General features: G+C 37.3%; 6 protein-coding genes across 9 annotated transcripts in view; 2 read left to right on the top strand and 4 right to left on the bottom strand.

The window, feature by feature from the left end:
* The window catches only part of LOC111464104, an 8,392-nt gene extending 7,458 nt beyond the window's left edge, over positions 1–934 (bottom strand). For both annotated transcript variants that reach the window (XM_023108191.1, XM_023108193.1), the window contains exon 1: positions 524–934. In XM_023108191.1, the coding sequence (XP_022963959.1) occupies positions 524–889 (366 nt within the window). In that variant the 5' untranslated portion in view covers positions 890–934. The remainder of the gene's footprint in view (positions 1–523) is intronic.
* A 2,429-nt stretch (positions 935–3,363) lies between these two features.
* Positions 3,364–5,618, top strand: LOC111464105 (pentatricopeptide repeat-containing protein At1g31920). Its single transcript, XM_023108194.1, has one exon. It carries the CDS (start codon positions 3,738–3,740, stop codon positions 5,553–5,555), a length of 1,818 nt encoding a protein of 605 aa, XP_022963962.1. The 5' UTR covers positions 3,364–3,737; the 3' UTR covers positions 5,556–5,618.
* Positions 5,619–6,436: 818 nt separating this feature from the next.
* On the bottom strand, positions 6,437–13,227 carry LOC111464112 (phosphomevalonate kinase, peroxisomal-like). 2 transcript variants are annotated; one of them, XM_023108206.1, is made up of 11 exons: positions 12,955–13,227; positions 12,801–12,848; positions 12,403–12,553; positions 11,315–11,412; positions 10,891–11,003; positions 10,742–10,794; positions 10,209–10,589; positions 9,089–9,193; positions 8,011–8,238; positions 7,080–7,202; positions 6,437–6,925 (listed from the first exon to the last, which is right to left on the bottom strand). In XM_023108206.1, the coding sequence occupies exons 2-11, from the start codon at positions 12,806–12,808 to the stop codon at positions 6,662–6,664; spliced, it is 1,524 nt and encodes a 507-aa protein (XP_022963974.1). In that variant the 5' UTR covers positions 12,809–12,848; positions 12,955–13,227; the 3' UTR covers positions 6,437–6,661. The 2 variants fall into 2 exon arrangements, with proteins under 2 accessions (XP_022963974.1, XP_022963972.1); XM_023108204.1 differs by having other exon boundaries at positions 6,658–6,925; positions 12,801–12,868.
* Positions 12,914–25,971, top strand: part of LOC111464116 (probable xyloglucan endotransglucosylase/hydrolase protein 30) — a 22,153-nt gene continuing 9,095 nt past the window's right edge. The window contains exon 1 of one of the 2 annotated variants that reach the window (XM_023108212.1): positions 12,914–12,927. The gene's annotated coding sequence lies outside the window, so the exon portion shown is untranslated. Of the gene's footprint in view, positions 12,934–25,971 lie in introns of both variants that reach the window. The other variant, XM_023108211.1, reaches the window with a different exon arrangement.
* LOC111464121 (protein AE7-like) lies at positions 14,235–18,141 on the bottom strand. Its single transcript, XM_023108220.1, has 6 exons — positions 17,923–18,141; positions 17,241–17,376; positions 16,743–16,848; positions 16,530–16,629; positions 15,648–15,693; positions 14,235–14,633 (listed from the first exon to the last, which is right to left on the bottom strand). Exons 2-6 carry the CDS (start codon positions 17,362–17,364, stop codon positions 14,533–14,535), a joined length of 477 nt encoding a protein of 158 aa, XP_022963988.1. The 5' UTR covers positions 17,365–17,376; positions 17,923–18,141; the 3' UTR covers positions 14,235–14,532.
* Positions 19,322–25,061, bottom strand: LOC111464111 (protein IWS1 homolog 1-like). Its single transcript, XM_023108203.1, has 12 exons — positions 24,890–25,061; positions 24,587–24,767; positions 24,011–24,500; positions 22,958–23,077; positions 22,429–22,649; positions 22,228–22,357; positions 22,074–22,136; positions 21,899–21,976; positions 21,239–21,330; positions 21,068–21,133; positions 20,772–20,925; positions 19,322–19,768 (listed from the first exon to the last, which is right to left on the bottom strand). The coding sequence occupies exons 2-12, from the start codon at positions 24,604–24,606 to the stop codon at positions 19,670–19,672; spliced, it is 1,533 nt and encodes a 510-aa protein (XP_022963971.1). The 5' UTR covers positions 24,607–24,767; positions 24,890–25,061; the 3' UTR covers positions 19,322–19,669.

Below are 25,971 nucleotides of genomic sequence, written 5' to 3'. Positions count from 1 at the left end.
TAAAAAAAAAAAAAAAAAAAAAAAACCCTCTTCTCATTCTGCACACGATTATACAATTACCTCGATAAAACTTCATAAGTAATTAAGACCTATTATTACCAACATTAGAAATGGAAATTCGGACCACCACTAGAATGAAAGATAAAAGCAAAATAAAATTCAAATGTTCTTTGAAGAAACAAGGCCCTGTGATATTAAAATGTGTAACATTCGCATCAATCAAACAAAGTTAATACGAGAGAAATCTTTGCATAAGCACTAAATCAGAGAACTATGAACGCAGAGAGATCTGTTAAACTAATTCAAGTATATCTCATATACTCTTACAGCATTCTCTACATCTCCTTCGGGTAGAAAAAGACGCCGAACTTTTCAGACATTTAGAGAAAAACCAAACAAAGAAAATGCAACTCAGACGATTCAATACCTAGCTCTTAACTTCCAAGCACTCCCTTCAAAAACTACACCACAAAAAATTAACATAAGAAATACGATGCAGATAGCCTCGAACACTTCCACTAACCTTCAAACTAGAAATTTCAAGTTCTTTTGCAGCATCGGGGCAAGGCAAGCACGGAGCCAGCGCCGAGGAAGAAGGACCACATTCGCCCAAGCCAATGGGAGAGCGAATGGAGTGAGAACGTAAGCCAGCGGCTCTCTGAGAGAGTTCTCGTGGAGGCGAATAACTAATGGGACGGTCATGAGACACTTCCACCAAATGCTGCGGTTCCGGTTCCGGCGGAGGCGGCGGCGGGCAATAGGTAGAAGAAGAACACTGAATCGGATTCGGATTGTTGGCGGTGGAGGAGATGGCAAGCTCTTCGACCTGGATGAGCTGGTCCAAGAAATCAGCGTCCCAATCTTCGAACCCTTCGTCTTCGCTCCGCATTCTCAGATTTTGGTGCCTTCACTTCAAAAATGCTAAGGAAAGTGAAGCTCCTTAAATAGATGACCTCCCGCGTTGTGTAAAGGCTGATGGACGGTTCACTTATTTTATTTTCTTTTGAAAAAATTTGAAAAAAATATAATTTTATTCATATTAATATTTTAGAGAAATAATAATAATTTTCTTTTTAATTTTTTTTTTTTTTTTTTTTTTTTTTGTTAAAACTTAATTTTGGTATCTCCTTTGAATCTCAATTCATTTTAATTTTTAAAAATTTAAAATTTAGTTTTTGTATTTTTAATAAATTGTAAAATTAATTTTTATAATTGTTTGAAGTAATTTTTTTAAAATATCAATAATTGCATCCATTCAACAAAAGACAAAACGTGGATGTCTACGATTGAATGCTATTTTTCTTTTTAGTTTATTATTATATACATTATTAAAAAAATAAAAATATTATATTATTAGTATATATTTTTCTTTTGTTTGACATTTATTTTATATTTACAACCCAACTCTATTTGGACAATCAAACTTGAAAATCGAAGGTTAAAGTTGAATTGGGTCGTGAATTTTATTTGGATTACTTGGGTCACCAACCCAATTAACCCAAAATTTCGAGTTGGTCTAAAAGATTTGTACAACGCAATCCAACTCAACTCATATACACCCTTAATAAAATTGATGGACAAATGACAAGTGAACTCATTTGGCTCGGTAAAATCAACTAGCATGTACACGTTATACTTATTACTTACGCGTAAGTACGAATATATGTGCACACTAAAAATTATCGAGACATTTTTTATCGCGTTTTCTCATTTGATAACTACCACTTGTAATGTCTTTTTTTTTTTTAATATAAAAATGGTTCCTTTTGTTAGGCCCATCGATAGTGGCAGCTGGGTTGGGTCAAATTGAGACATAAACCCAATCAAATTGTTCGTCGATAAACAATGAATTCAACCCAATTCAACCATAATTTTTTTGGTTGGTTAGTTTGGTTGTTCGAGTTATTTATTTAAATTTTTCTTTTTTAATAAAAGTAGAATGTTCAACTCAATATCAATGTATATTTTGAAAAATTATCTTTTCAATAGTTAAAAATATATATGGAAAATAAATAATAAAAAATAATTATGAAATTAAATAAAAATATATGAATTATATCCTAAGAAAAAATACATTTTTAAAAATCAACCATAAATTTGAGTTGGGTTAAATCATTCTTAAAGTTTTCGTATGCACACAACCGACTTGCTTCTACACTAGGCTAAGTCATTTGGTTTGACCTTGTCTCTACTTGGGCCAAGGTCTCTCAATGCAACATCGCATCTCATTTTGTTATTTTGGTCCCCAATCAACATGGTCCATATGTCTTAACGTCATCCCAAGTCTCGGGGTGTCGTCCGTCATCACAACTCATTCGAACATGTCATCGAGAGCGGGCCTACTTGTCGCTCCATCCATTCATCCAGATAGTGGGTGCATATATCAACCTCCGACACACGAGCTGGGACGCAATACCGGCACACCCGTGCCACCTAGTACGATACTTGAAAAACTCATTTCAAAAGAAGTCGCCCGAGACGCTCGTCTCAGCACGCTCGCCCTCATTGTGACACACGCATGTGCCACATGGTAGCTCGCTTAGGCCATAGGACCTAGAGGTGGTGGAGAGCCGACACCATGTAGGTGGTGAAGAGCTGAAGAGCTGACACCATGTTTCCCCCTTTACATTTTGAGCCATTTTCAATACTTCACACATAGACGTGATTTTGGCGAACGGTCATACAGTGTCATGGAGCGTTCGTTCGGGGTCCGATTGACACCAAATTTGGCGAGCATTCATATTTCATATGAACGGGCTTTAACTCCAAAACTGCATGCCCAAATTCCTTATGAAATTCCGACTTTCGAGGTTAAGACTTAGGACCCTACTCGACCCTTCAACAAGCCTATCTTTGCCACTCTTGTCTATTCGATGTCTCTGTCTTGCTTATGCATTCTTCAATGTCCACTCTGTGTGGTGTGTTAGATGATGCACCAACCTCAGTGGTCGTATCATGGCACTCGTCTAAGCCCTCGTGTGGCTGGATGGGCGCCACTTAAAGGTCACCGCTTCTCTTGTCGCAACGTGAGGGTCACAACCTACTCTCTTAGGTTTTGGTACCGGATGGCTTTTTCTACTTTTTCTGCAAAAATAATAATAGTAAATAAATAAAATCTACTAGATATCTAATTTTAAAATTTGCACAGCCGGGTAAAATATGCATTTTACTTTTTTTCTTTTTTTGCTTCCATATTTAAATGGAGAAGCATAAATAAATAATAATAGAGGTCCTTGAACCACCCATAAAGCAAAGGCCCCACGCCACATGAATCCAATAATATATAAAGCTGACCCACTTGCTGACTTGGCAAAATATAAGAGGCTGAAATAGAGGAGAAATATCCCAAAAAGGCCAACCCCTTCCAACACATTATCCTATCCACAATCCCCAATCTCCCATAATCTCCCACTTCCATCTTCTTCTGGCTCAAATTCTCTCTTCATATCTCATGGATGAGATTCACAGCCCCCAATTCTCTCCTCTCACTACTCAAACGAACAAGCTCTACCCTTTACTCAAATCCCATCAACACTTCAGAAACTATCAAATTCCGAGTTAAACAAAGCTTGTTTCCATCGGTTTCGACGTCTCTCGACGCGCACGAGAGACCGTTAGCCTTGTCCGTAGGCACCTATTATGATTCCGGAGTCTTTTCAGAGAATGGTAAGCATAGCATTTATTTTGCAGCGCCTTTGCGCCTTTGTGTAGATTTCTAAGATGGCGAGGACAAGAGGATGATGGGGACATCAGTCCTTAACCACAGCCATCATTTATTGCCCTCTAAAGACATACAACAAAGTTTAGATTTGAGTTTGAAGCAGAAGGAGCAGGAATGTTTGTGCCTTCTAAAGAAATGCAAGAGCTTAGAAGAATTCAAACAAGTTCATGTTCAAATTCTGAAGTTAGGTCTTTTCTGGGATTCTTTCTGCTCAAGCAGTCTTTTGAGCACTTGTGCGCTCTCAGATTGGAGCAGCATGGACTATGCCTGCTCCATTTTCCAACAGCTAGATGAACCTACCACATTTCATTTCAACACAATGATCAAAGGCTATGTTAACAACATGAACTTTGAGAGTGCTCTAAATCTGTATGCCGATATGTTTCAAAGAGAAGTAGAACCCGACAACTTCACGTACCCGGTAGTTCTCAAGGCTTGTGCTCGGTTAGCAGCGATCGAGGAAGGGATGCAGATTCATGGTCATGTATTCAAGCTAGGTTTGGAAGATGATCTATTTGTACAGAATAGCTTAATCAATATGTATGGGAAATGTGGGGATATCGAACTGTCTTGTGCTGTTTTTCGACGTATGGAGGAAAAGAGTGTGGCTTCTTGGAGTGCTGTAATTTCAGCTCATGCTCGTGTTGGATTGTGGCGGGAATGTTTGATGTTGTTTGAGGATATGAGTAGAGAAGGATGTTGGAGGGCTGAGGAAAGTATATTAGTCAGTGTGGTCTCTGCTTGCACCCATTTGGGTGCTCTTCATTTAGGAAGATGTGCCCATGGTGCTCTATTGAGAAACATAACTGAACTAAATGTTGCGGTTAGGACTTCCTTAGTGGATATGTATGTGAAATGTGGGTCGCTTCAGAAAGGATTATGTCTCTTCCAGAACATGACCAAAAGGAATCAACTATCCTATAGTGTCATAATCTCAGGGCTTGGCTTACATGGACATGGTAGACAAGCTCTAAGAATCTTCTCAGAAATGGTTGAAGAAGGCTTAGAGCCTGATGATGTTATCTATGTTGGTGTGCTTAGCGCTTGTAGTCATTCCGGCCTTGTCGAAGAAGGTCTCGATATCTTCAATAGGATGAAGAACGAGTATGGGATTAAACCAACAATGCAGCATTATGGCTGCGTGGTAGACCTGATGGGACGAGCTGGTTTGCTTGAAGAAGCGTTTGAGCTTGTGAAAAGTATGCCTATAAAAGCGAACGATATAATTTGGCGGAGTATTCTAAGTGCTTGTAAGATTCATGACAACTTAAAGCTTGGTGAGGTAGCTGCAGAGAATCTATTTCGATCGTCTTCGCATAATCCTAGCGATTACCTAGTTTTGTCTAATATGTATGCAAGAGCTCAACAATGGGAGAATGTAGCTAAGATCAGGACAAAAATGTTCGAAGATGGCTTCGTCCAGACACCAGGGTATAGCTTGGTGGAGGTGAAAAGGAAGGTATACCAATTTGTTTCACAGGATAAATCGAACTGCAAATCGGGTAAAATCTACGAGATGATTCATCAGATGGAATGGCAATTGAGATTTGAAGGCTATATGGCAGATACATCACAGGTTATGCTTGATGTAGATGAAGAAGAAAAGAGAGAGAGATTGAAAGGTCATAGCCAGAAGTTGGCTATAGCTTTTGCGCTCATTCATACTTCACAGGGATCTGCAATAAGGATAACTAGAAACCTGAGAATGTGTACTGACTGTCATACATACACTAAACTGATTTCAATGATCTATGAACGAGAAATTACTGTAAGAGACCGGAATCGGTTCCACCGTTTTAAAGATGGAAACTGCTCGTGTAGGGATTACTGGTGAATCAACAAACTGTTCAACTATGATTTATGGGAGAAAAACTTTCCCACATATTTTCATTTTGAATCTCTAGAATGACTCAGCAGGTTAGTGATAGGAATCGCGACTCTCCATAGTGGTATGATATTGTCCACTTTGAGCATAAGCTCTCGTGGTTTTGCTTTGGGCTTTCTCAAAAGGCCTCGTACCAATGGAGATGTATTCCTTACTTATAAATCCATGATCATTCCTTAAATTGGTCAATGTGGCACTCCCTCCCAACAATCCACCCCTCGAACAAAATACACCATAGAGCCTCCCCTGAGGTCTATGTAGCCCTCGAACAGCCTTCCCTTAATCGAGGCTCGACTCCTTTCTCTGGAGCCCTCGAACAAAATACACCCTTTGTTCAACACATGAGTAACTTTTAACTACACCTTCGAGGCTAGCAATTTCTTTGTTCGACACTTGAGGATTTGATTGACATGGCTGACTTAAGGGCATAGTTCTGATACCATGTTAGGAATCACGGATCTCCACAATTGTATGATATTGTCCACTTTGAGCATAAGCTCTCATGGCTTTACTTTGAGTTTCCCCAAAAGGCCTCATACCAATGGAGATATATTCCTTACTTATAAAGCCATGATCATTCCGTAAATTAGTCAATGCGAGACTCCCTCCCAACAATCCTCAACCGTTAGCACCTAGAGAGGAAGAAATGGTAGGAAGCAAATAATAGGCAGATGGATGACATTAACAAGATGATACCTAATTTTCCTTCTGAATGACACCAAAACAGGTATGCTACCGCCCTGTATGATTAAAGAATATTAATCAGAACACAAGTAAACCACTGGCAATATCAACTGTCCAGAATAATCAACCTTCGGAGCAGCATAACATGGAAAATTACGGGAAACTAATGCTAGTTCTCTTATTGATCGAGAAAGAGTAATACATAATGTAATTAAAAGGAAATTACATGGACGTTCATCCAATCTGTGAATGAGTGAAGCAATTATTAGTTATCTAATAAGTTGGAAATAATCTTTCGAAGAAAATTCACATTGTCAATTGAAACAATAAATTATTCAATGTAATAGAACGAGATGGAAACCTTCCCTTTACTAAATATGAACTGATGAAACAGCTGATGTAATTGCCTTGGTTCGCGGATCACAGCTTTCCAAAGCAACGCCACGAGGATCTTCTCTAACAAGGAGAGCCAAAGTATCTAGTTTACTCCATGATTTAATCACATTGTTGGTTGAATCTCCCAAGGTCACGGCAAAAACAGCATCGAACCCACCTGCGCCTGGAACACCGGCTAATAGGACTCCTTCCATATTCATGGTAGCATCTAAAAGCTTGGTTTGTGAGTCAGGCTCAATCTACAAATCCCAGAAAATGGAGTTCAGTATGTTATTATCTACATGTGTATTTGTCACCGTCGCCATGTCCTGACAATTATTTACTGACGGACCTGTGTGGACAAAATGCTAGATATAATAAGGCGATAAAGTAATTGAAGAAGAAAAAACTAACCGGAACACCAGCAGCTTCACCCATCAGGCGCATATGATGCCTGATCTCAAGCATCGCATTTCTTGCTCCTAATAATGCTTTGATGATGGTTTGCTGGCTTGGTTCTGAGGCTTGATGAATCCACTGCCACATTTTTTTTTTATATAAATTGCTTCAACATTAATGGAGATAGATATGCATAGAAAAAGACATGATTTGCTAACATATACTAAGTCGAAAGTAATAGGATAGGATTCTGACTAAAAGTCAAAGACCATGTCAGATACAAATTTTGGGTCTACATTTTGTGTAACTGCCCAAGTCCACCACTAGCAGATATTGTCCTCTTTGGATTTTCCCTATCAAGTTTCCCCTCAAGGTAAAACGCGTCTGCTAGGGAGAGGTTTCCACACCCTTATAAAGAATGCTTTGTTCTCCTCCCCAATCGATGTTGGATCTCACAATCTACCCCCCTTTGGGTACTCACTCCCTTCTCCAATTGATGTGTGGGACCCCCAATCCACTCCCTTCGGGCTCCAACGTCCTTGCTGGCACATTGCCTCATGTCCACCCCCCTTCGAGGCTCAACCTCCTTACTGGCACACCGCCCGGTGTCTAGCTCTGATACCATTTGTAATGGCCCAAGCCCACCGCTAGCAGATATTGTTCTGTTTGGACTTTCCCTTTCAGGCTTCCCCTCAATGTTTTTAAAATGTGTCTGTTAGGGGAGGTTTTCACACTCTTATAAAGAATGTTTTGTTCTCCTCCCCAACCAACGTGGGATCTCACGTTTTGTGTGTATATTGTATTTTAGACTTCTGGTCCACCTCCCACAGTATGTAAAAATTTCATGAGTAATGATTAACTATATTAGTATTTCTTTTTCATTTTTCACCAAAAAGGCTACTACTTCAGTAATAGATTTAGATTATAAGAAGGGTGAGAGAGATACCTGCTCTGAGGTCAGCATGGAACACCTGTTTATGATATATTTATAAGAATCCCAGTGTTCTGCAGCAAGTTTACTCAACATATTGAGTTGAGTTTCAAGTTCTGAGTTCCCTTGCGACAACTTCCTCCACGTGTCTAGGGACTTTTGAGGGTCAGATTTTTGCCATTTCTTGACAGCTCCTACCATTGAAGGCGTTGATGATCCTCCCACTCCTGGCTCTCCAAGTACCTGATCAAAACACCACGATGATGGACAAGAAAGAAAAAAGTATATGTGGAAGTAACAATTGTATGAGAAATTGAGTTTTCATTGAAAAAAATTTAAGAATATAAAGGTTATACAAATGCACATAACTTAAGTACAAAGACCAAGATAAGGAAAAATGCAATTTGGAATTTCAAATTTCTACGCCCCCATCCGGTTCTTAATTGTTAGCAAAGAAAAAAAAAAAGAAAAAAGAATATATATATATATATATATATATATTCAAGATGCACTCCAAATCAGTCGTCCTTTTAAAGGGAGAGAACTCACTACAAAAAATTGAGAAGCATGGGTTATTGTGTAAACGAAGCATAGTAAATCGCTGAGCTTAATGATTTACAGAGAGCTTGAAAATAAAGTGACGGTAAAGGAAAAAAAAAAAAAGATTAATTCACAAAATTGTCTATGAGAGTGATTCAATAGTGACAGACCAGAAAAACAAACTGTATCGAACATCACAAATCAAAATTGATGGAATTAAAAAACATGAGTTCCTTCGATGACAAGATCAAGTCACTTCAAGGTGGCATTCAGATTCCTATGGAACAAATAAAGTTGAATTTCGCAATGTGGGGCATGAAAATTTGAATACGATTAAAATAGTTATTAGTGCTAAAAACCTACAGAAAGTTCATTATAAGAAAGTATGAGCCTCACAACATTAGATCAAGTGGGGAAATTTTCAAATCCGTCTTCACTAATAGAGCCTCATTTCTTTAGCACACAAAATAACTTCCAAACACAACTTTTTGAAGCGGTAAATACAAAAATGCCTTCCAAAATCATTTTTAAGAGGCAGAATCCGGATGCTTACAAGAGTCATTAATGGAGGCAAAGAGAACTTGGTCCTCTCATGGTCCCACTTCTGATTTAAGATATCGACAATGACCTCTTGTACGGGTATTCCGTTCTTGGCAGCCTGCATGGTTGGATATAAACAATAAGGCAACAGAAAGAAATGGAAGTTTTAAGGGGTGTACATTTTTTTCTTAAAACAAGTGACAAATGATGAACAAGCCAAGTGTTATCCTTTGTTCTCTCGATTTCAAGTTACTAAATCCACCAAGTAGAATACAATAGTGCCAGATTTCTCAAAGTTGAAATCGGTATGCCAAAAGATAGGAGCATTTATGGAAACCTATGTTCTCATTGAGATATTTACCTCCAGGACTATGAATTAGAAGAAAGACAATCCAAAGAAATTTCTCATTGGTGGAGAGGCTGTATATATAAATGAAAGGTTTCTAGGATGGAGGATGTGGCAATAGCTTTAAACTCCATGTACAGTAATAATTGATATTTGTCAAAATGTTGCTCAGCAAACATCGTTGAGTCTATTTCTTCTTGGTTTTCAGTTGCTACAGAATTTCAATTAAACTTATATGACGATGCAGAAGGTTAAAAAAAAGTGGCAAGGGACGACTAGGATGCTATTATTTATCAATTGAGACTTCGGAGGAGATCAATTATTTCACTTGGTGAGCAAACTAAAATGTCTCATCACAAAATTCATGACTGGACTCATTACATGCAACAACAGCAACAAAAATAAATAAATAAATAAATAAAAGAAGAATAAAACTAAAGATATAATAAACAGGAAACTAACTAAAATGAGCAAAAACTATAAACTAAAAAATGTAAATTAAAACTAGAATGGTAGCTAATCTCGACAAAGATAAAATATTTTAAATAATATAAATCTACAGGCAGAAAACAAAACAACCTTCGCATGTTACAAGGACGTATGCATCAAAACCTGAATAAAATTGGATCCTATTTTATCTAATAATAAAAATCTACAGGTAGAAAATAAACAACCTTCTCATATTAGAAGGACATATGCACCAAAACTGATGAATTTGTTTTATTTAGGTTCAGAAGGCAGTATGACCAAACAACACGTAAAGAGGGATAGCCCATCAAGAAGAGACCTGAGCAGAAGAAAGCACTTCTGGTGAAAACCGAACATAGCGTTGACTGCCATAAACTGCAGAACTGACATCAAAGCCACTGCCAACTTTTCCTTGTGCAATGCAGTGGGCACTTTGAGCTATTATATGCACCAAATCAACATCAGCACTACCTTTCTGTTCTTGCTCACCTGTCAGTAAGGAAAGATTTACAACCCCAAGGTAGTTGAGTAAAGCAGCAACTACAGCAGCTGTCATGGCAGCAGATGAGCCCAATCCAGTTTTTGCAACTTCAGGCTTGCGATTTTCCCCATATGATTCCTCATCATTGAAGGTAATTGATGAAAAAGGAGGCAAGGAAGCCAAGGATTCGGATGTTAACGGGAGTCCACGAGCCTCAATCTATGGAACAGACATAATAGAAACTGTAAAAGCAAAGTTCTAGAGTACAGCCAAATAACATAGCAAGAAAATCAATTAAAAAGGGATAAACGCCCAATAAGGTGTCCCCCCCACCCCCAAGGGTAATGAGAGATAGAGCAATGGGATAGTACCTGACTCCGATATGAGTAGAACTCATTGCAACCTAAAATAGTGATATCAAGACCTGTAAGTTTAGTAGAAATGAAGCATAGAGTTAGTAGGGTATATAAGCAATTTGATTATTGCAAGATAGGTTATGAGCAAAAAAACTAGACATTACCCTGCAAGAGCAGTTTGTGTAATGCATTCTTATTGTCATTGTCAACAAATTTTGCACATGCAGCTGCTACGCAATATTCCACTGCTTTTTCTACAAAAGGGTTTCTTGCTTGACTGGAAACAGTATGCAATACTTAATAAGTGAGCATTACTTGCGAACTGAAAAGCATTTTACCTCTATCTTACTAATAACCTGATCTCAACTAAATGAAATCCATAACTAGAGATACAGAAAGAAGGAAAGCTCATCCATGATATGATAAAACCATAGTAATTTAAATCACTGAAAATACAAGAATGATGAAGTTCAGGAATTTAAGATGAGACAAACAACTGAATTTAGCCAGTTTTATTCAGATAACCGCACATACGGGTGCTTATAAACAGAAGTTCCAACACTCAACTAGAATAACTAATTTACTTGCCTTGGAGAGACACTCTGAAGAGATTGGGTTTTCAATGACAATTTGTAGATGCTCTCTCTCAGGAGCTGAGGAGATGTCAACTTAACATCTGTCCATGACTGAAAAATATGGGCCGTTAAGCAAAAGAAATGTAGCTGATATATGCTGATTGACCACTTTTTTTTAACAGTTGCTATGAATATTAGCACTATACATACATCGACTTCCAGAAGTAATAGTAATAATAGAACGAAAAAAAAAACACAATTCCGTTTCTAATTACTTTTCTCTAAGCAAAGAGTTCATCTTGTTGGATGAAAGTCTCATATCATCTAATTTAGGGAATGATCATGGGTTTATAATCAAAGAATACTATCTCCATTGGTATGAGGCCTTTTGGGGAAGCCCAATACATAGCCATGAGAGCTTATACTCAAAGTAGACAATATCATACCATTGTGGAGAGTCGTGTTCATCTAACATGATATTAAAGTCATGCCCTAACTTAGCCATGTCAATAGAATCCTCAAATGTCGAACAAAAGTATTGTGAGCCTTGAAGGAATAGTAAAAAATGACTAAGACTCCAAAAGAAAAAGGATTCGAGCCTCGATTAAGGGGAGGTGTTGGATGAAAGTCCCAAGTCGTCTAATTTAGGGAATGATCATGGGTTTATAATCAAAGAATACTATATCCATTTGTATGAGGTCTTTTGGGGAAGCCCAATACAAAGCCATGAGAGCTTATGCTCAAAGTGAACAATATCATACCATTGTGAAGAGTCGTGTTCATCTAATGCATCTCAGATGACTAGTCATAGGTAGCAAGTTGTTTAAGCAAGGTGATACTCCCCAAGTTGAAAACCGCACAAAGCCAGAAGTATACGACTACCAATACTTCATTTTTTATTCTCAGATTAGCATGAAATTACTTTGATCCCAATTCTCAATGTACTATTTCCACTCGGCAGAAAACTAATACGTGAACAAAATAACGAACATATCATCAACAACGTGCAACTACCAAAAGAAATGTAGTTCACATAGCTGAAGTTTGAAGGATTATGAAGCAACAAGTTCAACAGGGTATAATTATCAAAGAACCACGCACCCATGCCCAGCTGCCAGGCTTGATTTCCTCGTAAATTGGTTTTACAATTGCATAAAAACGAGCATTGGTACTAAGTACGAGCCCTGCATTCGGTTTCTCCAAGACAAGGTAACCTCCTGTCACTAAAACTTTCCCTGGAGCTGAAGCAACCCTGGCAGATACGATGTTGCAGCAAAAATAAGGTCTCAAGAAAAACGTACAGCCAAAGATAGAGATCATCCTAAAGCTGAAGAACTAGTAAAAATTAAACAGATGTTTAACTAATTTCATTTCTCGAGAACAAAATCAAACTAACAACAATGAATCTCAAACAAACAAAGTCTTGAATCGATCAATCGTAAATGAACCTCAAGCTTAAAGGCATAAATATAAACAACGCAAGGAACGAACAGACTTACACGGCCATTTCTGCTCTTCCTCGATCCACTTCGACTTCAAATCACCTTCTGAACCACAGGAAATCAATGATTTAGATTAAAATGGAAGTGTTTATACCAGAAAAGAATTCCAGAGAGAGAGAGAGAGAGAGAGAAGACTGTAGAGACGGCTTACAGATCGTGATGATACAATTACAACCGGAGGCTCGAGAGCAATAGTTGAATCAAATTGTTGAGCTCTCGGAACTCCGACTGTAAAAGACTGAAGAGCGACCGTCGACTTTGGCTTTCCGGTTGATTTCTACGTTGAAATTCACAAGATTTTCAACACTTCGCAGCTATATTGACCGGATATTCACCCTTCAATCTAGAGCTCTCCGGCGAAAGAGAATAAATTAATAGCAGTTTGACTCTCCCTTTCCAAATATTCTCGAGTTCAATTCACAACTGTTCTACTGTTAATCGTTCATCATTCAAGTTAATTATTAATAGAAGCTAACGCAGCAACGAATTTTATTTAAAATATATCCTAAATTTTTATTATTAAATTAAAAAAAAAATTATATTTTTCCTTTCGTTTTAGTTTGTTAAAAAATATTAAAAAATTGATTTCCTTATTTCTATTCGGTTTAAAAGACGAAGCAAAGAAGGAGAGTGTTCAAATGACTCGAAAATCTGAGCAAGTCCGACTTCAAAACCCAAATCATAAAGATTGAGTTTGGGATTTTTTTTTTTTTTTTTTTCGATTTAAATTGGGTTGAGGTTTTGGAAAATAAAAAATTTAGGTCTGTTTGTGGATTGACTTTTTTTTTTAGCCAATGCGACCTCACCAACTCCAAAATAAAATTACAACCTTACCTTACTTTTAAGAGTATTATGAAACTTAAAAAGATTAATGGTATATTGTAATTTGTGAGTGTATCGGTGAGAAATATGATTTTGATTTTTTTTTAAATAATTAAAAAAACAACCTGACACCGATTCTTCAACTCAATCCAACCCGTATACACCCTTACATGAAGGCTCGAAGTTATCGATGGCAAAGTTAAAACTCATAAACACCCTTAAAATACAAAACTACTCATAGTAAAAATCTATTAAAATTTAAGATGAAATATAAAGGTTTAAAAGATTATGAAACTAAGTTGGTGATATATATTCAATCATCATAGGGAATCACGGAGAACTTTTAATCTGCGTATAATGAGGCAACCACATAGACGCCTCATTGTATAATTTATCCAATATATATATTAAAAAAATGTTAAGAATCTCAATTCACTAATCAAAGTTCTAGTAAAAATCAAACGAGCCCCTTTAGCATGATTTAGAGCATGAATCTATACCTTCCTAAGAATTTGAAGAACGTGGCATACCTCAAACCCCTAAGAAAATACAGGCCTATGTAACAACGAATCCAAATGCAACTAAAATCTTGAAGAAGTACATGAATGATTACATTCCAAAAAAAAAAAGAACGTGAGAAAAATTCTTCAATGATCAATGCAATTTTTTTAAAAAATACAACCCTATATAACAAGACATCCAAGTGCAGGTAACACTTTGATGAGATATCTGTATGGTTGTATCCTACTGATTTAGAGAAACAAATGTCCAAGAAAATTTTCAGAACATTGTGCGTTCTAGTAAACTCATATAATACATATATCCATAAAAGGGACCAAAAATATACCATTTGAATGGATTTTTAAGATGATTATTGATCTCACTGCATTTGTCACCCACAACTCGATCAACTATAAGATGGAGCCAAGCATTCATCAACCATGTCTACTAGATTTGGATTTTCCAGTGCTGCTGCAACTCTTTCTTTGTCATTAAGTTGTTTGTTTACTGCAGATGTGAAAAATAAATTAAAATTGTGACTTGAGGAGCCAACATGTTCTTAATTATGAACCACAGCTATGAGCAAAACATTCATAATTATTTTTCCAAATGGCAACTTATCACGAATGAACCAAGACATCAATCATGCAATATAATCTTATCACAAATGAACCAAGACATCAATTCATATAATATAAACTTCAAGAAAGATGTGAAGAAAATGTTCTCAAAATTATCAAAAGATGATTCAGTTCATGCCACGTTCAAGAAGAATCAAGTTTCATTATTATAAATTTTGGGTGGATCATAATTCTGAGTTACGTTTTAGTGGTTAATTATGATCATAAAGTATATGTGTTACAACTCTTGAAATGCCTAATGGAAGGTCAAGGGTTTCATTTTGAGGCTATATAAAGTCATATGTTGTATTTGTAAAGAGACTTGAAAGATGTAGTAAAACGAGCATTTGTGCTTTCCTTTAGCCAATGACTAAGTTTCTTTACAATTCTATGTAGTTTAGATTGAATTTTTAGACTCATTCAAGTTTGACAGAATCAATCTTGCTTGTGGAGTGATTCAAAACTCAAACAAGTGTTCTTGTCTTGAGATATTTGATCAACAAAATAATCCAAATCTTACTTCCCTTGTAGTGATTCTTTATCATTTGGTATCAGAGCTTTTCCTTGGGTTGATTCTTATCATTTGGTATCAAAGCTTTCCCTTCGGTTGAATATTGAATTTTTCATTTTGGTAACCGAGCTCATTGACGGTATAAAAGAATATACAAGTGCATACAAAAAACAAGTCCCACAAAAAATGGAGAACCAAAAACTACATAAAGGGGCATCAATCCAACACACCTAGTTACTGAAGAACACAGGGGAAGCGTTAAACCTCATCACCTAACCTAAGCTCATAGAAAAGTATGCTTATTGTGGCTTGGTGAGGAGTGCGGACTACTAATTAATGTATCACAGCATAGAAGATAAAATACGAGAAAATGTAAGGTTAATGAGATACCTGCTGCTTCAGTAGCATGAGATCCAGGAGCTACCCTAATGTCCACCTAAAACAATGGAGAATGGTTTTAAGCAATCAACAACAAAACTGTAATGTAAAATGAAATTATCTCAAATTTTAGAATGGGGTAGAAAATTTCCTAATTTGGGATTCTAAAATCACCACATTATCGATATGAAATTGTCTTAACCAATAGATAAAGGGATCTTTCTTGTAATTCTTCTGGTTTGTTTGTGGCCTTTAGCTTCACATGTAAGGCTTCTTGTGGCTTTGTTTTGTACGTTCATCCATCTCTACGGAAGCTGGTATCTTCATATAGAGTGATTATTCGAATTTTTCAGTTCGTTTAGAGCAGAGTACTTATCTTATACTACTATCCACTAAAGCTCTCTCGGTAGAAGTTAATTTTCCCAAATAACCTACAGCCTAGTTCAACTTCAAAATCTAGATTTCCTACGAGTGGTATCCATCTGTTTGCCTAGCTCTAATTCTAAGACAATCTCTGTGTTGAGGATTGTTGGGAGGGAGTCCCATATTGGCTGATTAAGGGGATGATCATGGGTTTATAAGGAATATATCTCCATTGGTATGAGGCCTTTTGGGAAAATAAAAAACAAAGCCATGAGAGCTTATGCTCAAAGCGGACAATATCATACCATTGTGGAGAGTCGTGGTTCCTAACACTTGAGCCCTCTCGAAGAAGTGGAATCCTAATCATCATTTCTCTCTAGTTCACAAGGGTCATTTTAACCCGATGTAGCACACTTGATTTTGATTCTACTTTTAAATGCTGAAATATGAGTATTAATTGACCCACCCACCATGCATAAATAATGATGGATGCATGGCCAATAATAAGTGATCAAGATTCAAGATTAATACCTTGTACCGAGAAGGTAGGTTCCTCATGAGTTTCACTCTTAAGCACAAACCAATAACTGTTGCCATGCTACAATGTTCAACTGTTGGAGTAAATGTAACTCTGCGAGCAACAAAATCATTTACAGAAAGGGAACAGACACCAGAATAAAACAAACGTTACAATTATGGTTGATGAATGAGGTTAGACAACAGAATTACTAAATCTTAGGTTACCTCACATAACTATGCTCGTCATCTACTTCGACTGCATCTTCTGTTATCACTTTAAGCTCTTCCAAAGAGTAAGGGTGTTCAGGATCTTTTATATCTCTAATATGATTTAAGATTGTTAAGAAAAAAATCATACAGTGTGAAGACCCACATGATTTGTTTCATAAACCCAATGAATTCCATAAAACTGATAAATAAAAATGCCTCTTCAAATACAGCATACACAAAGTGCATAAGAAACCACAATTCCATTAAGAGAAGTGACATCAAAAGATGAGGCCAACATATACAAGATTCCTTGGACCATGCTTGTCCTATGTACCACAGAGAGCATATCCTTATGATAAAAGAAGTTCCATAGCAAAGTAGTTGCTGCAAATAATTATAAGAGTCTTGGTGTTTTGTGCTGACAACATTTAGTAAGGAATGGTGAATACTTAACCAAAACACAAAAGTGAAATGAAGAACAGACGGAAAATTTCAAAATTTTAAAAAGGATATCAAAAATTTCCAACTGATCAATGGATTCCACTGCATATTCGTCACTATCACATGGAGTGTTTCGAGCCCGGCGTTCTTTCTTTTCGTATACAACAGGATTTGCATTTATCAATCCAGATACCATCTTCTTGCCTTGCTGATATATCAACCATACATTAAAAACAAATTTCATTGAAATAGTCTTATACAGAAAGGAGGAAAACCAAGACCTTTCCAATTTTGAATCCGGTACTAATAACTGAAATACTGAATATAATTGGAAACAATCAAGTCCGCTAGGAAGTATCTAGTCCTATGAAAATCTGTATACAGAAAAATGATAGAAATACAAATCAATAGAATAATTTGGCTAGAGCTAAGGTCAAATTAGCTGTTAATGACTTCACCATATTTTACCCCATAAAAAAGATCACATAAGCAATTCCTTCTAATGAGAAAAGTATGATAAGAACGAATTGAATACAAATACATTACGGAAAAGCCGTTTCGACAAACCACCCAGTCGTAATTTGAAAATGGCAGATGTAAAAGATTATTTCCCCCTCGCGACAACCCTCACATATCCAAATTGTCCATAGATGTCTCAGAAATCAAACGAAGAAAGCAAAATCACAACAGCACATGAAATTAAACCCCGCCAAGATTAAAAAAATAATAATAAAATTAAAAAAAAAAATAATACCTCAATGAAACGTTCAACCTTTGCTAGGCGGAACTACCGGTTGCCAGATTCTCTGTCTACTCTGCCGGCAAAACTCCGAATTCGTCGAAGCCCTAAACAACCAGGCGGCGGAAGAAGAAGGAATATATGCTGTATAGGCTCCCGGGGAATGGGAGGAAAACGGCGAATAGATAACGAGGGATTTTGACTCTGGCCTGTAAATTTGATCGAAATGTCTAATTTGGCGGTTCAATCGCATTTGTTTCGCTGCTATTTATTTCATTTATTTGGATAATTATTAAAGAATAATTAAATATTTCAATTTGTAACTCCTTTTTAAAAGTAAGATAAAAATCAATTTTGGCCGTAAATAAATCAAATTGAGTTCTAAATGTGATATTTTGTTATAATTTTACCTGCCTTTTAATTTTCCCTAATCCTTTCACAAAATTTAAATAATTTCTTGGTAAAATAAATTTAATCAATGCAAAAGTTAACTATGAAATAAGTAGGTCAAAATTCATAAATTTTAAGAAAAAAATGTTGATTTTCTATAAAATTTCATTAAATATATTTTTATAATTGGCTTAGTTAATAAAAATGCCTTCAAACTTAATATTTTTACTTCAAAAATACATTTCAATCGTTTCAATACTACTTTTGAACTTTAAAAATGTAACAGCCCAACCAATAAAAAATGCTTTCTCTTCTAGACTTTTCACACCCTTATAATATATGTTTAGTTCTCTCCAATCGAGCTCCAACGAGGTGGAATCTCACAATCCACCTCCATTGAGGGCTCAGGTGGAATCTCACAATCCACCTCCATTGAGGGCGGTGTCCTCGCTAGCATACTACCCAGTATCTGGCTCTGATACCATGTGTAACATTTCAAGCCCACCGCTAGCAAATCTCTTTGGGCTTTCCCTCAAGGTTTTAAACATCGGAATCTCACAATCCACCCCCATTGAGGGCCTAGCATCCCCGCTAGCATACCTCCCAATGTCTGACTCTAATACCATTTGTAACACGTCAAACCCATCACTAACAAAATTTATCCTTTAGACTTTTCCTCGAGGTTATAAAAAGCGTCTACTAGAGATAAGTTTCCATACTCCATAGGTCTACTAGGGAGAAGTTTCCATACCCCATAAAGAAGGTTTCGTTCCTCTTCCCAAATAATTTAGGATCACAACAAACAAAACACCTAAATAAATAAAACAAAAAAGACCAAAATAAATAAATAAACAAAAGAAAAGGGTAATCTAGTTTTTTTATAATAAAAAAGAAAAAAGAAAAAAAAACGAGTGAAGGAAGAAGCCAAGGAATGAAGAAGCCAAGGAAGAAGAGGACTACAAAGACGATAATGAACAGATGACCAGCAAGAAGCAATCATTTTTGCCTGTAGGGAACCAAAGCATGACAAAACTTAATACTGGTTTTTGTGCATTGTTACATTCAAATATTCAGAAAGGGCGTGGCGTTCGATTCGCAATTTGATTCCAATCCGAATCCGAAAACATACGACGACAATCATTTTGTACAAGTAAGGCTTTAAAGCAAAGCACATTTCAAGGGCAGATGAGATAAATATTTCAGAGATCTCTTGGAGAGTTTGTGATCATTGGATGGAGAAGTTTCGGTAAATGAAGGAACTGCTGCTACTTTCCGAGCGTCTGTCTCCTTCAATTATTAAGCAAACTGCAGGGCTTCCCAGCCACGATCGGGATAGCAGAGTCGTTCGTTTGTTAATAAGTCAACTAACACATCACAAGTACTTGAGCATACCGCGACCCTCAACGCTGAGTTTTGTCGCTTGAAGCTGCTTCTTCTTTGGCGCCTTCAACTGCTGCAACTTTTTGTTCATCTGACATGGATGATAAAAAATAAATTGAGTTTAGAATGGAGCTTACAGTCGGCAAGTCCAAATGAATGTGACCCTTACAATTTCTAATGCAATGATTCTCAATCTATTATATAGATGCGAAAAAAAAACAGTTGACCAGTTGGTCACAACATCTTATTCTGCTTCTAAGGCTGTCGCCTATTCTCTTCAAATATTGCAACAATGTCTTCTTTTACTTTTAAATTTAACCAAGTTTACATTTTAGAAGTTCTTGGGGTGCTTCCCTAACCAGTCCTTGAGCCAAAAGCACCCTCTGAATGTTTTCATACAAATATTTTTATCACGAAGCGTTTATAAAACCAATTCAAACATGATTGTGAATTGGGAAGTTGTAACAGCCCAAGCCCTCCACTAGCAGATATTATCCTCTTTGAGGCTTTCCCTTTTGGTGGGTTTGAGCTTATATCTGCTCGCGGTGGGCTTGGGCTATATTACAAATAGTTTCAGAGTTAGACATCAGGCGGTGTGCCAGCGAGGATGCTGGCCCCAAAGGAAGGTGGATTGTGAGATCCCACATCGATTGTAGAGGGAAACGAGTGCCACCAAAGACGTTGGGCCCCAAAGGGTGGTGGATTGTGATATCCCCACATCGGTTGGAAAGGGGACCGAAGCATTCTCTATAAGAGTGTGGAGACGCGTTTTAAAAACCTTGAGGAAACCAAAAGGAGAAAGCCCAAAGAGGACAATATCTGCTAGCCCGACTGTTTTGGTATGAGTGGGCTTGGACTGTTCCAGGAGTGGTTTTGGCATCCACAACATACGTTTTATTTTCAACACCAGAAATCTCCTAACCATGAAGTAAGATTCCTAGCTTGAAGAAGAACATGTGAGATCATAGACATTTAATATCCAGTCCAAGAGCCCAGAAATCCCTAGCTGGGGTTCAGCAAACTAAACACCTAAACCTTGAGGTTAGGAATTTATTCTAGTCATCCACCTTCATAGAATAACAAGGAAAACTAACCTTCATGCGACGTTGATCTTGCACGGCTTGCTTAGCACGAGCTCTGATTTCATCTGGATCTATCTTAGATTGGGGACGGACAATAAAATCCAATGGTGTTGCTTCCGGCCGTGAAGCATGTTGCCTTGAGGATGACTGACTAGACTTGCGTCCCCTGTGCATTGATGTCACAAATAAAGATCTCACATAAAGAACATGCAGAAAATAGGCATTGAACAAGAATAAATTTGAAATAAGGATTTAGAGCTTAAGTGCACCAGGTACGCCACTAAATCATAAATGACATCAAATCTTACTGTGAGAATTCATCCAAGTCAAGATCCCCATCTCGAGATTCAATTCCAGCAGCTTTGTTTCCCGACCTTCAAAAAACATTTTGCAGCAGAGTTCCCTTAATATTTTAAAAGGAAACAGAACAAAGAGTACTAGGGGAAAGAAGAAAAATAAATAAAGATAAAGAACAATACTTTTTCCCCATTGGTCTTCTAAAGGGCACCCTTTCATCTTCCATATTTCTCATGTCCTCAAATCTAGTACTTTTGTTAAATATGGGTCGACTCTGCAATTACACGAAATGCCAATTTTGATCGATACGTTAGAAAGTTTGGCAGTAAAAACAATATACAAATCAGCAAGCGAATCCAGCTAATACATTCTTTCTTCCCTTGAGAGTACAACGTGAAGAAGCCAGAAAACATTATGATCTCTTACAAATAAAACAATGCATGATAGCACAATGAAATTGGAAGATACATGTATAGCTCTCATAGAAAGATGGGCACTAAAAAAGCAGGAAATAAGCACCAAAATCCCACAAAAGTTATCTTTCTTACCTAGAGAGCCCAAACACAATCCAGAAAACAGTAAGAACTCTTTGAAATAAAACAACGTATGACAGTGCAATTAAGTTGGACATGGCAGGTATTGCTTGAAACAACATCTACTCCGGTGTATGAAGGGAAAAAAACAAGGAGTAATTCCCAAATTATATATAAAATGACCCCACTACACCAAACTGGAATTCTGCTTCCAGCTTCTCCCTAATTTCATGCGAAACGGGTTGCAGTACCTTCTCGAACACATCACGAAATAAAAACTGCAGAAGAAAAGGAAAGAGGCAACATTACCCATTGATCTACTAAATCTTTTGCAAGTTTCCGGTTGGATGTGGTTTCCTCATCAGATTTTGATAGAAACATAATAACCTGCAGAATGTACATCATAATCATGCGTTGCTCCTGAACGATAAAAAAGGAAAGAGAAATCGGTTGAGAAAATCACTAAAGGTGACCTCACACTGACCTTTCCAAGGCCACTCTTCTTCAGCTGCTCTCTTCTATCATATTGTTCAAGATCTATTGGAAACTAAGAAAAAGAAATCCAGCGTTGGGTGTTACTAAAATGTCTTCAATAACCATAATACTTTAAGGCGTCAAAGAATAGAAATTCCATTTACATCAGTTAAAATCTTCAAGATTGCTTCCCGGATATTTATATTCGGCAAACTCCCATCTGGTAGAGGTTCAAGCCAATTCTTTAGAAGGGTTAGCACTCCGTGATCCAAGAATTCCTGTTGAAGCTGCTTCCTGTGAAGGAGAATCACAAGTTAAACAACAAACATGTATAAAAATGGAGAGAAGACTGCATCAATACGTACTTCGAAAGAACATCAGTCAGAAGTGGCAGCTTTTTCAGTTTATTAACAGCAGGTTTCCCCTGCCTGTTAAGGTCCGCATCCTCTTCGGCAGTGACCTCAAGCTCGGCCATCACATTCTCCACTAGCAATGCTATTTCTGCAGGACTTTTCTCATGCTTCTTCTTCTTCTTACCCATCTTGAAGAGATCATTAATTTCGTCATCTTCCTCACCTTCCTCGGCCTATTAGAATCCAAATAGAAAAGTGGGTTTTTGAAAGAACATCAAGGCCAGCGAACTTTTTTATAAGAATATCAAGACCAACAAATTACTAGATATATTCAGTTACAGAGTGCTGCTAACTGCATTAGGAGAATTAAAGTAAATACAGATCTTCAGATGAAGACAGAGATCCACTTTAACAAATTTGTACAATTCTTCTAATTATGCAATTCCACATATTACATGCACAGTCTTCACCTTACACGTGCCCATGAAAATAGTAGACATAATTCATAACGTTATGCTGTCAAAAGAAAATTACTACTGACCTCAGGAGCATAGCGGGGAGAGCGTGGCTCATCATCACTTCCATACCGATCAGCAGGATCTACACCACTATCGTCTATAAAATTATCATCATCAACTGTTCTGGCACCTTCTTGATCATCCTATAACATCAATAGAAAACACAGTTTATAAACATCTAACCGGAAACCCTTAGTTTTTTCTATACAAATAATCAAGTGTAAAAGGCATTTAACATCATGAGATCATTGACACTTTATTCAATGGAAAGAGATCATTAATACTAAAGGCCAAGATGGAAAAGATGAAAGCACCTGACCAGTAAGCAGTGAGTTTCGTTTTAACCGTTATACAGTAGAATTTAATGCCATAATCAAGTACCATTTTGACGAGTCTCAAGACAATACAGACAATCTCTATCAAATGGTTTGAGTTATAAAATGGAGGAAACAAATTAAGTTACTTTATAGAATAAAAAATTTCAGTAGAAAAGCTGACTTAGAACAAATGTAGAGATGACATCATTCTACAAACTCAAGACATGAAGCTCCAAGTCCTTGTATCTAGCAAATAGTCATTAAGCTTTTCTTCATCAAAAACAAAAGGCAGACCATCACTAAATATATGACATAAAGCTTCAAAAGGGTGATAAGCAATTTCGATTGCACTTTCTATGGTTACAGACGCGCGGACGCGTTTTAAAAACCTTGAGAGGAAGCCCAAAAGGGAAAGCCCAAAGAGGACAATATCTACTAGCGGTGTGCTTGGGTCGTTACATTTACAAATATAACAAACATTAGATACTTCAAGAAGATACCGTGTCCCATAAGCACAACATAGTTTTACGCCATTAATTTACAGAAAAATTTTCAGTGGACACAATACAAAACAAGTAAACAAACGCAAATTCATTCAACTTTGAGCTATTATCTAGTGGAGAAAATTGAACTGGCAAGGCTTATTCAATCCAAGTGATAAGAAATGGTTAGAGGAGCCAATTAGAGAACCTAAATCATTCTAGTAGCATTTGAGAAAAACCCAAGAAGAAAAACAAAAAAAGAAAGAAGAATTCTTACATCAGAAGCGCCACCAGCAATAGTCTCCCACATCTCCTTGACATCCCCATCTTGATCCTTCATCCCCTTACCCGAGAAGGCTTTCTTTGATAATCTGCTCTTGCTTCCACTACTACTACTTCCAAACTTATTATCTACTTTGAATCTCTTCTCCTTTTTCCCACTACTAATCGCCCTCTTCCTTTTCCTCTCCTCCGAACCCTCCCTCACAAACTGGTCCGCCGAGAAGTCCCTCGCATCATCATAATCGTCCACCAAATTGGAGGGCACAGTCTCCTTGCCAGCCAAACTCTTTTTGATCAACCTCTTTCTAGGCCTGGCCTGAGGCTCTTCCGCATCATAAACAGGAGTCTGAGATCGCTGTCGCCCGCCCCAATCACCAATATCCTCATCTAATAGTTCGTCGGGATTGTACGGTTCAGGGGATTGCTCACCGTCTGACTGTATATGGTCAAAGTCCATCAATGGTTCACCATCCTCGTCACGGTACCTGATACCAAAAAAAAAAAACCCTATAAAAAAAGAGAACCAAATTCACACTTGCAAACCCTAATACAATCAAGTTAAATTACTCACGGATCATCTTCGTAACCCATTGATGATGATGAAAATTGCACGCAGAAATTGACGAAGCAGTAATCCCGATCAACGGGAAGGAGAACTCGAGTCGATCTCGATCACCGCTAAACCGCCTCAAATACAACTTCGCAACCGATCGGAGAAGAAGAATTGAGTGATGCGTTTTGCGATTGATGAACTAAACAAAAACATCCATATTTCAGCATCTTACTCAACAAATTTGACTTTCGCGAAGGAGGAAATCGGCAAATATATGCAAATAATTCCAAAAAAAAAAACAACAAAATCAAAAAGACGTGCCTAAAAACGAAGAGGAAAAGCTTCAAAACCCCAACAATGGCGAGCTTCGAGATGGAAAGGAGACTGAGATTGACGAACAGACAAAAACTTCTGGGGGGAGCGAACGAAGTTGCTCCCGAAGTGCGTATGGCAAGAAGCCAAGCGAAGAGGGAGTAGGAACTAGGAAGTTCTAAAGATTGGGTCAAATTTTTTTTTTTATTATTATTATTATTATTATTATTTCATTTGGAAAATGGGATACATTTTAAAAAGTTATTATTATTATGAAAAACATTTATATAATAATTTATTTATTTTATATTTTATATTTTATATTTTCCAATTATCATCTATGGAATTCAACATATTAAATATTTTATTTCCTTCCAAATTCTAAGAATTCAACATTTTATTTAATGAGCCAAACGAACAATATCTAAGCGTTGGGCTTAGACTGTTATAAATGGTATCAGAGCCAAATACCGAGCGGTGTGTCAACGAGGACGTTGGGCTCTCAGGGAGGATGGATTATGAGACCTATTAGAGAGGAGAAAGAAGCATTTCTTATAAGGGTGTGAAAATCTCTCTCTAGTAGGCGCATTTTAAAATAGTGAAGGCGATACGTAACGGGGCAAAGCGGACAAAATCTACTAGCGGTGGGCTTGGGCTGTTACATGTACTTTTAAACTTGATATGATGTATATGCATCTATCAATGTAATACATACACTATGTGGGTGTGATGGGACCACATAGAGTCAGCAAATATGAGAGTTACTGTAGCGCCCAGGATCACCGCTAGTAGATATTGTCCTCTTTAGGCTTCCCCTCACCGCTAGTAGACATTGTCCTCTTTAGGCTTTCCCTTTCGGGCTTCCCCTCACCGCTAGTAGACATTGTCCTCTTTAGGCTTTCCCTTTCGGGCTTCCCCTCACCGCTAGTAGACATTGTCTATCTTTAGGCTTTCCCTTTCGGGCTTCCCCTCACCGCTTTAAACGCGTCTGCTAAGGGAAGGTTTCCACACCCTTATAAATGGTGGTTTGTTCTCCTCCCATCCAATATGGGACATCACAATCCACCTCTCCCCCCCCCCCCCCCCCCCCC

Source organism: Cucurbita moschata, unplaced genomic scaffold, assembly GCF_002738365.1.
Source record: "Cucurbita moschata cultivar Rifu unplaced genomic scaffold, Cmos_1.0 Cmo_Scf00029, whole genome shotgun sequence".
Taxonomy (NCBI): domain Eukaryota; kingdom Viridiplantae; phylum Streptophyta; class Magnoliopsida; order Cucurbitales; family Cucurbitaceae; genus Cucurbita; species Cucurbita moschata.
Note: the sequence above shows the minus strand (reverse complement) of the source record. Positions and strands in the feature narration are given on the sequence as shown.